Genomic DNA, 14,593 nt, shown 5'->3' with positions numbered 1-14,593 from the left:
ACTGGACTATATAATATATTTTTCAATACCTACACAAGACTTACTTCTCAGAAGAATTATCGTTGTAAACATAAGTTCGGCCTTAATTAGCTAGCTACTAGTTATTATTATGTGCCGGTTACATATTTAAAATTATTATTTTATTTTTTCTTTTCATTCCTACGTGAATACGTAGGTATTGAAACTAAACTTGACAGACATACATTCTTATGAATGAATAGACGATATTGCAGTCGCATTTATAGATTACTTGACAACCGCCCGCGCATAGTTCCCGTTCCCGTGGGATTTCCGGGATAAAACCTATCCTATGTGTTAATCCATGTTACCCTCTATATATGTGTACTAAATTTCATTGTAATCGATTCAGTAGAATTTACGTGAAAGTGTAACAAACACACACACACACACACACATTCTCAACTTTTGCATTTATAATATTATTAGGATGGCATAAAGGTTCAGTGGGCCATAAACCCACACGTTGGCTAAGTGTAGGTGGAAGTCTGGAAGATGTCACATGTCATTGAACATTTATATATAGGATATACCAGTTTCCTCACTCCGTATTCCTGGAGGAGTAGTGAGGTGGATAGTATATACCAATAAATTAAGTTTTGGCAAGCTCGTCTCGTTCCGAACCGTCGACTTTTTGATTAAAATCCGAGGTCTTAACCGCTTATCCACTGCTCGTCAGTTATCAATAATATTTTCTGTGATTTATGTGAAAACAATACACATAAAACAAAATACCAAACAAATTATTCTCGCGACTTACCTTATAATTTTAATCCTTAAAATTTTTCTTTAGAACTTGAATTTGAACAACATTTTTGAAAAAAATAGTGAATTGCATTGTGTGGTAGCTATTATTAACAGTGATACGATAACTATGTTATCGCTTATATCTAATAATGCTCATGAATTTTAACAAAATTATCGTGCATTTATCACCTAAAAGAAGTAAGAGGTGTTGTATAAAACAAAAAGAATATTAATCCTCTTATATAGCATAGATAAATGCTATTTTCAAAGAGCTAGACAGTTAGACACTATTACCTATGTTTTTTTTTTAAGAATGTGTTCACAAAAACGGAATTAATTTTTGTGAGTCCAGTGTATTTAACAACTAAACATAATTCAGAGTGATTGCTATAAAACTAAAATTGAAGGAAAATGTGGAACGATATTTTCACAGGATATTTTAGACGAAGAAACTTATTTTTACACAACGCCATCTACCTATGACAAACTAATCATAGTTCGTAGTAGGGAAAAATATTTTCTTAAATGTAAAAAAGGTACTTACATATTTTATATTAATAGTAGATACTAATATACTATACTTACACCCAATAAACTAAGAATAAGGAATTTTATATGTATACACGAAGAAAAAATGATATCGAACATCTGTCTTAATTAGTTTATTTACATTAAAATTTTAAAACACAACAATAATTTATATAGTGGAACACAAAATATCTTTAATTTATTTCTAAATAATGACTAAACAATCACTCGATTATTATTTATTAATAAAGTCAACAAGACATCACACAATAATACCCGACCGCGCTAAAAATGGGTTATGTTTTTGAATGTAGGTAATACTATAATATGTACTATTGTCCTTACGTAAAAACATTTTTTTTAACATTTCAGTACTTACGAACAGCTTAGTGCAATTTCTTATTAATTGTGTAAAAGTGTAACTATAAAAAATCATAGACAAAGTAAAACATTTTCTTTTTACAGCCATTTGTCAAAAGTTTTCAAACAATCGGGTTCCATATATCTTTAAATAATAATTATTTTGATGAATTATTATATAATCTACATATTATTATCTAATTAGGGAATTCTCTCTCTTGCCGCGTTATGTTCGCCAGCCATAACGCTCCAACCACCGCTAAAGCCTGAAACAAAATAATTTTTAAGTAAAAAAATTAAATTGATACCTTTGTAGATATCCTAATTACTAGACACCAAGAGATATCTAACATTATTATAATAAAAGAAGGTTAATTGTAACCGTACAAACACGCACAAGAGCAACTTTTGTCTCCGCAACTGTTTTGTCTCTCCCATCAACTCTATGGGATTGGGGTGCGCGCACGTAGCGGCGCAACTCCCCTTATAGTTGATGGGAGAGACAAAATAGTTGCGGAGACAAAATTTGCTCTTGCGCGCTAGCTCTTATTTATCGCGAAAAAGCCGTCGAGGAAGGTTTTAAATGAAAATTTATTAATGATCTAAAAATTAAAATAATCCAAATATAGAGGCACTGTATTAGCTGATGACGCGTAAAATAAGACGATAAGTCACGTGTGTGTGTGGCGTGTGCGTATATTATACTAGCTGCTCCGCGCGGTTTCACCCCCGTGGCTCCACTCCTGTAGGTCATAGCGTGATAAATCCTCGATAAATGAGCTATCTAACACCAGAATTTTTCAAATCGGACCAGTAGTTCCCGAGATTAGCGCGTTCAAACAAACAAACAAACCCTTCAGGTTTGTAATATTAGTATAGATGCAGGTATAGTAAATGTGCGTGTGTGCATCAATAATAATTAATTAGCAAAATTTATTTACAATAAGACTATTGATAAGATTTTAAGTAGGAATTGGAAAATAGTATTCTGTAAATTATTTATTTATTTCTTATAGATATATATTATATTTATATAATCAGTAAGTAGGTACACATTTTTATAGGTACGCACTTCATGTTGGAATTTCCCGAAAATAATTCATATTATTCGCAAAGCCAATTAAAATTTCCTTATTAATTGCTTATTAGGCAATTTTTGTCGAATTCCGCCAAAAAGTGTTTCCGAGTAACCTATTTTATTGCTTGAAACTTCTAAGTGAATATTATATACACAAGACAATAACTGTATTAAAAAATATACTGTGTTTGTCAGACTGAATTAATTTATATTATTATTCAATATTCAGCAGCAACAATAAGAAAAATCCATAGCTAACTAATGAGCAAAATATTCTTGAACGAAAACTTAAAAGCCTAAGTATTTATTTAGTTATAGATAATAATATTACATTTTTACTTGTAGTTGTTGTGTAGTTGTTACTTGTTAGGATAGCTAATAACGTAACAAATTAAATATAGATAAAAGAACTGCTTTGCTCCACTTGATTTTACAAGTGTTTTTTTATGGATCAAAAAAATTACACTGACTAACAATCGAAATCCCCCGAAATCAGTACAAATTTTAATGTCTAACAAATCCAGAAAACAAGACCAACCTGCATCACCACTAAGAACACCCCAGCAAGGCCAATAGTACCAGCGTGCGACTTGACCCAGCTTCCAAACGCATCAGAGCATCCAACACCGTACGCGATCGTGGTATTACAGGTCAAGGTCTGTATGGTGCCGTATGGGTGCTTACAGCAGCTGACGGGCACACCGAGAGTGTCTTCTGTGTTCAGGTGCTGGATCCAGTCACTCGAGTTGAGGACACCGCAGCAGGTGAACTGGAATCATTAACGATGTATTTTAGGGAAATAATCCTACATTAGGGGAATTTCGGATGTGGGGTAATTTAGGAAAATTGTGAATTCTTTAGAGCATAATGCATTCTAGTATCGTGAAGGAATGGCATGAAAATATATAGGTTTGGTAATATGAGCATACATATTTGCTTAATCAATTACTAGTTACGTTACGTGTTAATTTAACATTTTAACAATTTAACATATTATACGTATTTACTCCGTCTCCAATGCACCTTGTTACGTATTTGTCACAGTCAAAAGTTATTGCCAGTCATTTTTGCCTGCTAAAATCAGTCAGCAATAGTTATGATCGGCAGTGAGTTTTGAGTGTAACATAGGTATGGAGTAATCCCCAAACTGAAGTTGGTACGGCATCTTGCTCATGCATAAGGTTGCTATAACTGTGGTGTAGTGGATACTTCACATAAAATAAAATATAACTTTATTTGTCTCTTCACAACATTAGGTAGGTTTTGCCTGCTTGCAAATATATAGTGAGTGAGCACATTCCCATCAACTCACACCTAGCCCGGCCAAAAATGAGTTAGGTACGTTTTAACTTTGGGAAACAGCGTGTTTAATCGATATATTTTGACTAACGTTTCAATAGATAGTGCGGGCAGTAGGGTGCTTAGACACAAGGCGCGTGTTATCTTATTATACCACACAACATGATCAATTCTTTGAACGATAATTAATAACACGTGCAGGTAGTTTTAAATGTAGGTAGGAGTTTGTTTTATTCTTTATCTACAAATCTATACATATAATAAATCTGTAGAAGGGTCAATTCTGTACATTGAAAATATTGAAAAAATAAATACCAGGGGGTGTTACTGGATCGATACCAAAACCAAATATGTGATTAAAAAAATTTTTGTCTGTCTGTCTGTCTGTCTGTCTGTCTCTCTGTCTGTCTGTCTGTCTGTATGTATGTGAAGGCATCACGTGAAAACTAACGGTTCGATTTCGATGAAACTTGGTATAATTATACCTTATTATCCTGGGCGTAAAATAGGATACTTTTTATCCTGGAAAAATACGTAGAAAAAAATTAATCTTAACTTTTTAGTTTTATAGACTCTGTTCTGTAGAACCGCGAACACACGTTGCGTATTATTATAGGCCTAGCCGTATTTGGGTCCAATAGATATTTATAAGATGTTTAATTGTCAGGGTTACTCAAAATGGAGAAATAAACCATCCACGCGAAGACCGACATCCGCGCGGACGGAGTCGCGGGCGGAAGCTAGTACTAAATATTTAATGATAGTAATATGTTTGTGTTCAATTAGTTATTATTGTTATCATTATAAAGTAGATATTCATAGCATGAAAAAATTCACATTTGGTGAAGCAGAGAATATTGTTCTTTGTTAGGTATATTTGATATCGTACTTTCATTAGCTCTTGATAAAAAGATATCAATAAATACCGACTCAGTTATTCATATACATATGTGTATATAATAAGATAACAATGAATCACCAATGATTCATCTAAAAAAACTATTCTATTTAATGTTTTATATTGATTCATAATTTATATATATATATATATTATGGTTTTGAAAAACTTTTCTACTCGAGCTGTAGCTCGGTTTATTATTTTTATTCCTAACTCCCGCCCTGAGACCCTCAAGGAAGAGGAGGTTCGGAATCTCTATTTATAAATACTGTGTTACCTAGCACCTTGCTTATGATAGTGACTGAATGTATAGCCGCTTGTTTTTGCAATATTTGTATGTTGATGTTCGCGTCTAATTTATCTAAGTACTTATTTATACTCTTAGCAACGATTCCAGTTGCTCCTATCACTACTGGTATAATCTCTGCAGAAGTATTCCATAGCCGGGCTATTTCATTTTTAAGAGGATGGTATTTGCTTAATTTCTCTATTTCTTTTGGTCCTATATTATAATCTGATGGTACTGTTATGTCTATTAAATATGTTTTATTATCTGTTTTATTTATATATATAATGTCCGGTCTATTATGTACTATTGTTTGATCTGTTTGTATTGGAATTTCCCACATTATCTTCGCAGTCATATTTTCTTTCACCTGAGGTAGTGTCAAGTGTTCTAGCCACCACTGTTTAGAAACTTCTATATTGTGTTTTTTTGCTAGCGCCCAAAATATATATTGTACTAAATTATTGTGTCTCTTTATATAATAAGTTCCAGCTAATTTTTCGCATCCCGATATTATGTGTTGCACTGTTTCATCTTTCACTACACATAATCGACATTTACCATCTACTGCTTTCTTTAATATATCTCTTTCATGCTGTCTCGTAATCACCGCTTGATCTTGAATAGAAAATATGGATGATTCTAAAGATGGGGATACTTTCTGTTTATTAAGCCATCTAAATGATTGATTTTTATCTATATTCTCCTTGTCTAAAACTGATCTATAAAACTGGCCGTGCAATGGTTTTGCTTTTATTTTTGTAATTCTGGTCCTAATTATTGCTTCTTTTAATTGCTTGTCTCTGTAAATTTCAAACTGATTTAATCCTATTTCCGTTAAGTTAATTTGCGTTTCCTTAACTATTGAATATTTTTCTTTGGTTTTGTCATGATTAAATATAGCTTTGATAATACGATCGGTTTCATTTTCAAGATAAGTTTTATATTTAATTATTTGGGTCTTATGCAGAGTTTCTAGACATGTTAATCCTCTACCTCCGTGTTCTAGTGGTAAATAGAGTCTTTCAACTTCAGCTTTTTGTTGTTGTGCTTTTTTCATGGCTAGAATTTTTCTCGTTTTCACGTCTATTTTTCTTAAGTCCGATGTTTTATAATTAATGACTCCGAAAGTGTAAAGTAAGACAGGTACCGCGTATATATTTATGGCTTTGAGTAAGTTTCTTGCATTTAATTGTGAAGACGTTAGGGATTTGACTCGTCGAAAATATTCATGTTGTATTTGTAATCTAATTGTATGATGATCTATTTTTCCTGCTTCATTAATTCCTAAGTATTTGTAGTTTTCATCTGCCTGTAAATGTTTAAATTCTTCTCCGCTCAATAACAAGTGTCCATTTCCATAATGTTCCGTTTTTCTCCCAGCTACCATATGAAGAATATTGCATTTATTGAGTCCAAACTCCATTCCTATGTCCCTCGTAAAAATTTCAGTACTATCTATTAAAACTCTAAGATTGATTTCGTTATTAGCATAAATTTTTAAGTCATCCATATACAATAAATGATTAATTACAGTATCGTCCTTTAGCTTGTAACCTTTATTATTATATCTATTGAGGATTTGTGATATTGGATTGAGAGCTAAACAAAAAAGAAGGGGAGATAGTGAGTCCCCTTGGAATATGCCTCGGCGAATACGAATCGGATCAGTAGTTACTGAGGAATTCAAACCACGAGCTGTCATGACCACATTCCACATAGGCATTACTATTTTAAGAAAGTCTCCGATAGCAGCTGGGCATTTATAAAACTCCAACACTTTGAATAGCCAGTCATGTGATATACTATCGAAGGCTTTTCGGTAATCTACCCATGCCATGCTTAAATTTTTCTTATTTCTATGTGCATCTTCCAGTATGGCTTTGTTAATCATTAAATGATCTTTGCACCCACGCGTGCGTTTTCGGCATCCTCTTTGTTCCGGTGCTATTAATTTGTTTATATCACAATGAGTATACAGTTCGTTAGCTATTATGGAGGTAAACACTTTGTACATAGTCGGTAAACACGCTATTGGGCGCCAATTTTTCGGATCCTGTGTATTATCATTTTTTGGTATTAAAATTACTTGACCTGTAGTAAACCATTGTTCAATCGGCTCCTGACCTTTTAAAATTTGATTAAATAACTTGGCTATGTATTTGTGTGTGTTTGTTAGGGTCTTTAAATAATAATTTTGAATTTTGTCTAAACCTGGTGTCTTCCAATTCTTAGTTTTTCTAATTGCGTCTTTCACTTTATCTTCGCTAATTTCTTCAAATGAGTGCTGTTCATAATCGTCTGCCGAATTGTGTATGTCAGCGATCCACGGCGCTTCTTTATTGTATGTTATAGGGTTTGAAAGTATCGATGCCCAGAAATTCTCTATATCTTCTTTTGATGGAATTTTATCAGGTACATTTTTTTTATTATTGAGTGATCTAAAAAATTTATGTTGGTTTTCAGTAAATTGAGAATTTTGAACTTTCTTTTGATTTATAGCATCATATCTTATTAGCCTACCGGATTGAGCTTTCAATTTTTGTTTTAATATCTCTACATTATAATCCAAATCTCCTTCATTAATTATCCTGTATTTTTCAAAAAGACTTCTTTTGATTTTTATCATTTTTCTACTGCTTACACCTGATTTTATTTCTACGAACCATCCTAATTCTTTTCTTATGTCATCTATCCTACGTTTTATTCGTCTTTTCCAAGGTGGGTCTATTTTTGGTCTAGATACATCCGGAAGAACATATGATTTTTGTTGATTTATATGTATTAAAGTTGTAGCGGCCGCATATATAATATTATTTATTTCACGCAATGATTGATTTGTTTCAAGGATATACGGGAGGTATTTATTTATTTTATTTAGGTTATTTATGAATGTTTTATTAAATTTAGGTTTAGGTAGTAATGCCCTCCTTTCTATTGTGGTTTCTTTGGTTTCAGATAATGTTTGCAAAAATTCAAGAATTAAAGGGTCCAAATCTTCGTTTACTGTTATGTCAGGTGTTTGTGCTTCTTGGTTTATTGTAATGTTTGCTTCTTGTATGTATGTGTTTTCGTTTTCTACTGGATGTGTAATTTGTGTACTATTTCCAGTTGTATAAGTTCCATCAACTTGTATATTATTATGTTCAGAAAGTGTTGTTGTATGGATATTAAAAAATGATGACTCGGTTGTTTGTTCTGCCCTACTCTTAATTTCGTTCAGTAGTTCGGTTGAGATACTTTGTCGTTTTAATATGGTACGGACTTGATTTGATAATGTGTAACCGGTAAATTTTTGAAATTTAGTATCCAAGTTTCTATCCTTAAAGAGTTTTTCGAGTCTTTTTATGTAACCAGGCCCTTCGGCTTTAGCTTTGTAGTAGCAAAACATAAGTTCTTGTAGTTCAGTATGAGTCCACTTAATTCTTGCATCTTTATTTAATAATTCAGTGGTGATGTTCAATGTACCGGCGGAATTCGTGAGTATTATGTCTCTATTCCGCAAAGTATCATCGACTTGTTGTTGTTGTGTATTACTTACTTGAAAAGGTTCTTCTCTATTGTCTGTACCTTCATTATTTTGTGTATATAGTGTATTGTGTGTCATTTGTAGTGTACAGTGCATGTGAGTGTCATTTGTTAAATGTGTATGTTCTGCTCTATGTTGAATTTCTTGAAGAATTTCTAATGAAATTTTCTGCCGGGCTAGTATACTTCGTATTTGATTTGAAAGCGTGTATCCAGTGAATCTTCGACTTTTGGGATTGTCCGCATTTCTATCCTTAAATATTTTCTCTAATCTTCTAATATAACCTGGGCCTCCCCGTTTAGCTATGTAATAACAGTATAGTAATTCGTAAATTTCAGAACGTGACCACTTTTGTTTCGAATTCTCGTTTAATGTATCTGTGGTCGACTCCGATGTACCGGCTGAGCTTGTGGGAGAAAGATCCCTACTCTGCAAAGTATCATCTGTCAATTCATCTGTTGTTACACTTGAAGACCTACTTCTAATTTCTATACTCCCTACTCTATTTAATCTTAACCTAGTACTACGTCTTACATGTGATGCTGTCGCATCCTGGCTATCCCCCCCTGCCATATAACTACTATGTTTCCCATTGTTACGCTTCATTTGATTCCCACGAGTAGCTAGGGACAATCGGTCCACCATGGCAGAGCCCCGCATTCACCATGGTAAGGGTAATTGAAACCGGATTTTCCCTGGTCTCCGGAGTTCGCAAACTTGTGACTAAGCTCCCCTTAGCCATGCATCCCTCGGCGTTTGCTGTTCCACCTTGGATTGGGTTGTATCTCATTTTGTCTGGTATCTCGTCTTGGACCTTTCCGGCATGAGAAGCTCTACCGGCTTAGCCCCAAGAGTCATCGAAACACACAAGCCCCACCACGCCGTCAACGTAGAGATACGGTATATATATATATATATATATATTTATATATATTTATATATATATATATTTATATATATTTTTCAGTCCTCTTACTTTTAGAACGTTAAAAAGGATGTACGAAAACTATCATAATACAGGGTGTCTTAAAAGAAAGTTTATATTTTGTGGATGAATAAAAAAAAAGTAAGCGGTGTATTGAAAAATTGTTTATTAATTATTATTAAAGTGCATACCTAATATGGGAATTTATTTCTTAAAAATAATATCGTCCAAATGCAGTCCATTGCGTTCACGGCACTCATTTAATCGAACAGTAAAATTATTTATGACAGCTCGGCAGGTAGAGACAGTGATGGCTGCCATTTCGTGCCGGATATTTTCTATTAAATGCGCTAGAGAAGTTGGTTTGTTGGCATACACTTTAGATTCAAGATACCCCTACAAGAAAAAGTCCATAGGAGTTAAATCAGGGCTGCGTGGAGGCCAATTTATATCACCTCTCCTAGAGATCAATTTTCCCGGGAAAATTTCATGAATTCGAAGTAAAGACATATTGGATGTGTGTGATGTAGGTCCGTCTTGCTCCAACCATGTTCTCTGGTTATAGCCAGGAAAGTTTTGCAGTGCAGGGACTAAAAACTCGTCTATCATCTTTACATAGCGCTCTGAATTTACTGTAACTGCACGCCCCCTTTCGTCTTCAAAAAAGTAAGGGCCAATAATTCCTCGCTAATTTCTATTCTCGATAATTTCTTGTGGACCCCCATCTTAAATCTAAAGTGTATGCCAACAAACCAACTTCTCTAGAGCATTTAAAAGAAAATATCCGGCATGAAATGGCAGCCATCACTGTCTCTACCTGCCGAGCTGTCATAAATACTGTAATTTTACTGTTCGATTGTTCGACGCAATGGACTGCATTTGGACGATATTATTTTTAAGAAATAAATTCCCATATTATGCACTTTGCAGTATGGATCGCTACAAGTAATAATAATTATCTTATATATATACGTATAGACTATATTATAAGTAGTAACAAATTTCACAATGCTACTCACATCCTTCTGCACTTCATCCCATAGTTTCGTGACCTCAAAGTTAGGGCCGTATAAATCCATTGTGTTCAACAGTTCCTTCTGTACAAGGGCCACTGTATTTCCCTTCAGAACATAACCAGCAATGCATGCGGACAGTTGGAAAACGAACATCACTATTATACCTCCAATGAACTGTAAACATAAAATTGTGTATGTAGATTATTTTTTGCATTTTAGTAGCTATGACAAATTGTTTATAGCCAACGTTTTGGGAGATAGTGATCCTTGAACATCAGGTTACAGACTTCTTACCCTTTGCTTGCTCTGCCATAAATTCTAATGCCCATTTTTATAATTAGTATGGTAGTTAACTATATACAACAAATTGTTAAATAAATAATTAATAATTATATATTTGTGAAAGTCATCAACCTACTCAATAACTATCAAATAGGTACATAATACTTATATGCAATTTTCCGATAATTGATAGAATTAATTGGTTAGGGCGCTTGTGCACTACAAGGAATTTTACCGTCCGGCATTCCGATTTTTTACGGTCCGGTGTGGCATGAAAAAACCGATGAATTGCTTGTGCACCTGTCCGTCTTTACTCGGATCAGTGCGGTACAGTTCAAGGAAGTTTGGCGGTATAATGCTATCATAAATTATTGTTTTTGCATTTTACAAGACAAGAGTAAAATATATAGAAGGTGAAATATTATATTACTTCGTTATAATAAAAAGTAAAGTTCCGTAAGAGATTTAAAATGCGTGCTATTTATTTTAATCGGTGACGAGGAGCTAAAGCTATTCCCACTTGAACTTTAACTTACCAACACTTACTTAGATAATAATTATAGGTCAATTCTTGGTCAATGTATATAAAATAACAATACGGACTTCTCAAATCTCATTGCCAACTAAAAGAAAGTAAAACAAGAGCTTGCTTTCAATTGGAATATGCAGTAAAAAGAGTAAAATCCAAGCAAGTGGGCATTCGAAAACAATTATACCTACAGCGACTCGTAGACACAAAAAACCATCCGGAATAGGGAAAAGTAAAATGTCGGACAGTAAAATTACGTATAGTGCACAAGCTAGTACTTAGATTAATGGCGTGCCATACCGGACCGTAAAAAATCGGAATGCCGGACCGTAAAATTCCTTGTAGTGGACAAACGCCCTTAGGGTCAAAAGTAATTCATTTGTCAAAATGACTATTGACACAAAAAGTATTCATAATTACGTATTATAATCATCCTTGTATTTATATTGCTTGCGACATTAGAAAATTATTGGGTTTCAATGAAATCCAACACGAAGGCTGATTTGTTTGGCTTCATATACATTAGCGGAGAAAGTGGGTCGATTAAATGTATTACCGTCCTAAGTTCTTGTTCATTATATGCACAGCCACAAACTACCACTGTGCCCGCGGTTTTACCCGTTTGTACCGCTCGGCAGTCGGCTCCTATTGGTCTTAGCGTGACGCCTTCCTCGATACATGGGCCATCTAAGTTCTATAGCCGAATTTTTAAAATCGGAATTAGGATGGAATCGTTCCTGAGATAATCGCGTTCAAACACAAAATTTTCAGCTTTATTAAGTATAAATGATGCATTATTAATTTTTCTTCATGCCTCCCAAAGATTTGGTTTATTTTTATTCGATTTTTACTTAAAAATCCTATGCTATACCTTATTGTATATACCTACTCGTATCTAAAGAAATACATATTTAAAAAGGCAAGATTATTAGTGAGTTAAAATGTTGTAAACAAATAGATACTTATTATATATTGACCTTGAATAATAAATAGGTTACTTATATTTTATTGGAATTTTTATGGGGACGAAACCAGCAGTTACTATTGATTCTAAAGGATATTTATCAGCGTGGGTAATTCATAAAACATTATAAACACAACGGAGATAAGAAAAAAATATATGGTTTCTACTACTAGGTATGTTACTTGCTCTGTAGTTTCTACATTCTTTAAAACAAATTCTGAATACAGCCAGAATTGTGAAATCATTTATCAGAGTATCAGTAATCCCTAAGATACATATTACAAGCATATTATAATAAACATCGTCATAGAGATATTCTTAATAGTAATTTAAAATAGAATAGTCTGGCATTTAGAAATTGGAACACGCGTCAACTATTAACGTTCAATTATTAAACAAAATACCGTCTCATTTCACATTTGGAACCATAGATAATATTTTTATAATCTGTGGTAGAGCAGCTACTTACCACCATTATCACATAATAGTTTTCCATGAAGGCTCCATAGAACCCGGCGAAGGCGATGAGGAAAATGATGACTCCCGTTGCAACACAAAACGCGGGAAGGGAAAAGAACCGCTCGGATAAGAATTGGTGGTAGCCATTGTATGCAGATTGAACTGAACTACCAACGGCCAAAATAATTATGCCCGTTATCTGAAACACGGTCGAATTCACTTCGTATATTCACTGAATAATTTTCACATGTTCTTTATTATATTTACACGTTTACACTTACCAAGAAAAGAAAATTCACTGAAACTAAAGTATATTTAACTGTAGTAAAGATTTTGCCTAACATTCTGACGTACGCTCGCAGCACCCTCGTGATAAGTAATAGACTATAGCTCTGTGTTTGGCTCGGATATTTTTATCGCACCAATAATCTTGATAAGGAAAACAAGCGGATTTATCTTTCCCGAGGCACCCGTTCTGTCGTTTGATTTTCCATAATTCGAAAACATACTTATATCTGACGTAACCTTGCTGCTTTCGAACCTTGAGTCGATATTAATCTCTTTAAAAGTATTAGGTACAAGACAATTTCTTACATTTTTATTTTAGTTTTATGTAACTACTGATAAATTAGTCAAGTCCTCAAATTGTTAAGTTTATATATTTCTATATTACGTTGTTTAATTAAAATACCGTTTCAAAGGTTCAAACGAGTACAATAAATGATATAATATATAATTGAAAACTTAACCGGTCTGAAATTATGCGTGAAGACAAGAACACTGTAATAAACAGGGTTGTGGAATCATTATTTATTACGGAATTTATTTCGTCGATTCGGTAATACTCTATTCTGGTAAATTACTGTAGGTAGGTACTCTATGTGTTACCTATAAAAAAATCAAAATTACAGAAACAAAAGAATTTATAGCAATTCCTGGTGCCACTAGCCTTTATAGTTTATAACTAAGTGTTTAAAATATCTCAAATACATACATCATTATTAATCTATATATATAAAAGAAAGTCGTGTTAGTTACTCCACTTATAACTCAAGAACGGCTGAACCGATTTAGCTGAAAATTGGCAGGGAGGTAGTTTAGAGCCAGGAGTAGGATATAGGATACTAAATACGTACCACGGGCGAAGCCGGGGCGGACCACTAGTATAATATATAAATTAAATAAAACACACACACACACACACACAAGCTGCCACTTTATTTTGTTTTTAACTTACAGGCTACATCTAACTTTATTGAAAACAACATAAAATTTAAAAATAATCTTCACATTACCACCATGAGCGGGGAAATGAAAATATGTTTTTATTTAAAGTTGTCGTTTAAAAAAATAATTATCCTAAACTAGCTAGTAGTTATTATTCTGCGCCTAAACTAAATCATATTTTTTACCATATTTAGATTGAGGAAAGTAGGTATAAAATTAATGTTTGTGTTAAACACAGACTAAATTTACTAAATAATATAAATGAAACTTTTACAGCACTCTAAAATTTTATAATTCGTATTGTATGCTACCTAGGTACCTACAATGTATTGAATAAATCGCCTTCCTGTAATGCTTTTCATTTAACCGTGTTGTGTAATGTTAAAATTGCACAATTCTTGGTGTTGTACCTACACACGTATTGAAGAAACATCGTTTCTGAATACTT

The 14,593-nt window shown here is 33.4% G+C and overlaps 1 protein-coding gene across 1 annotated transcript; it reads right to left on the bottom strand.

The window, feature by feature from the left end:
* Window positions 1–1,434: 1,434 nt before the first annotated feature.
* Window positions 1,435–13,618, bottom strand: LOC123691307 (CD63 antigen-like). The gene is made up of 5 exons (XM_045635634.1): window positions 13,200–13,618; window positions 12,929–13,117; window positions 10,688–10,858; window positions 3,270–3,500; window positions 1,435–1,919 (listed from the first exon to the last, which is right to left on the bottom strand). The coding sequence occupies exons 1-5, from the start codon at window positions 13,260–13,262 to the stop codon at window positions 1,851–1,853; spliced, it is 723 nt and encodes a 240-aa protein (XP_045491590.1). The 5' UTR covers window positions 13,263–13,618; the 3' UTR covers window positions 1,435–1,850.
* Between the last annotated feature and the right edge of the window lie 975 nt (window positions 13,619–14,593).

This window comes from Colias croceus, chromosome 4 (genome assembly GCF_905220415.1).
Source record: "Colias croceus chromosome 4, ilColCroc2.1".
Classification (NCBI taxonomy): Eukaryota; Metazoa; Arthropoda; class Insecta; order Lepidoptera; family Pieridae; genus Colias; species Colias croceus.
The sequence above is the reverse complement of the archived record's forward strand: the minus strand, read 5'-3'. Positions and strand labels throughout refer to the sequence as shown.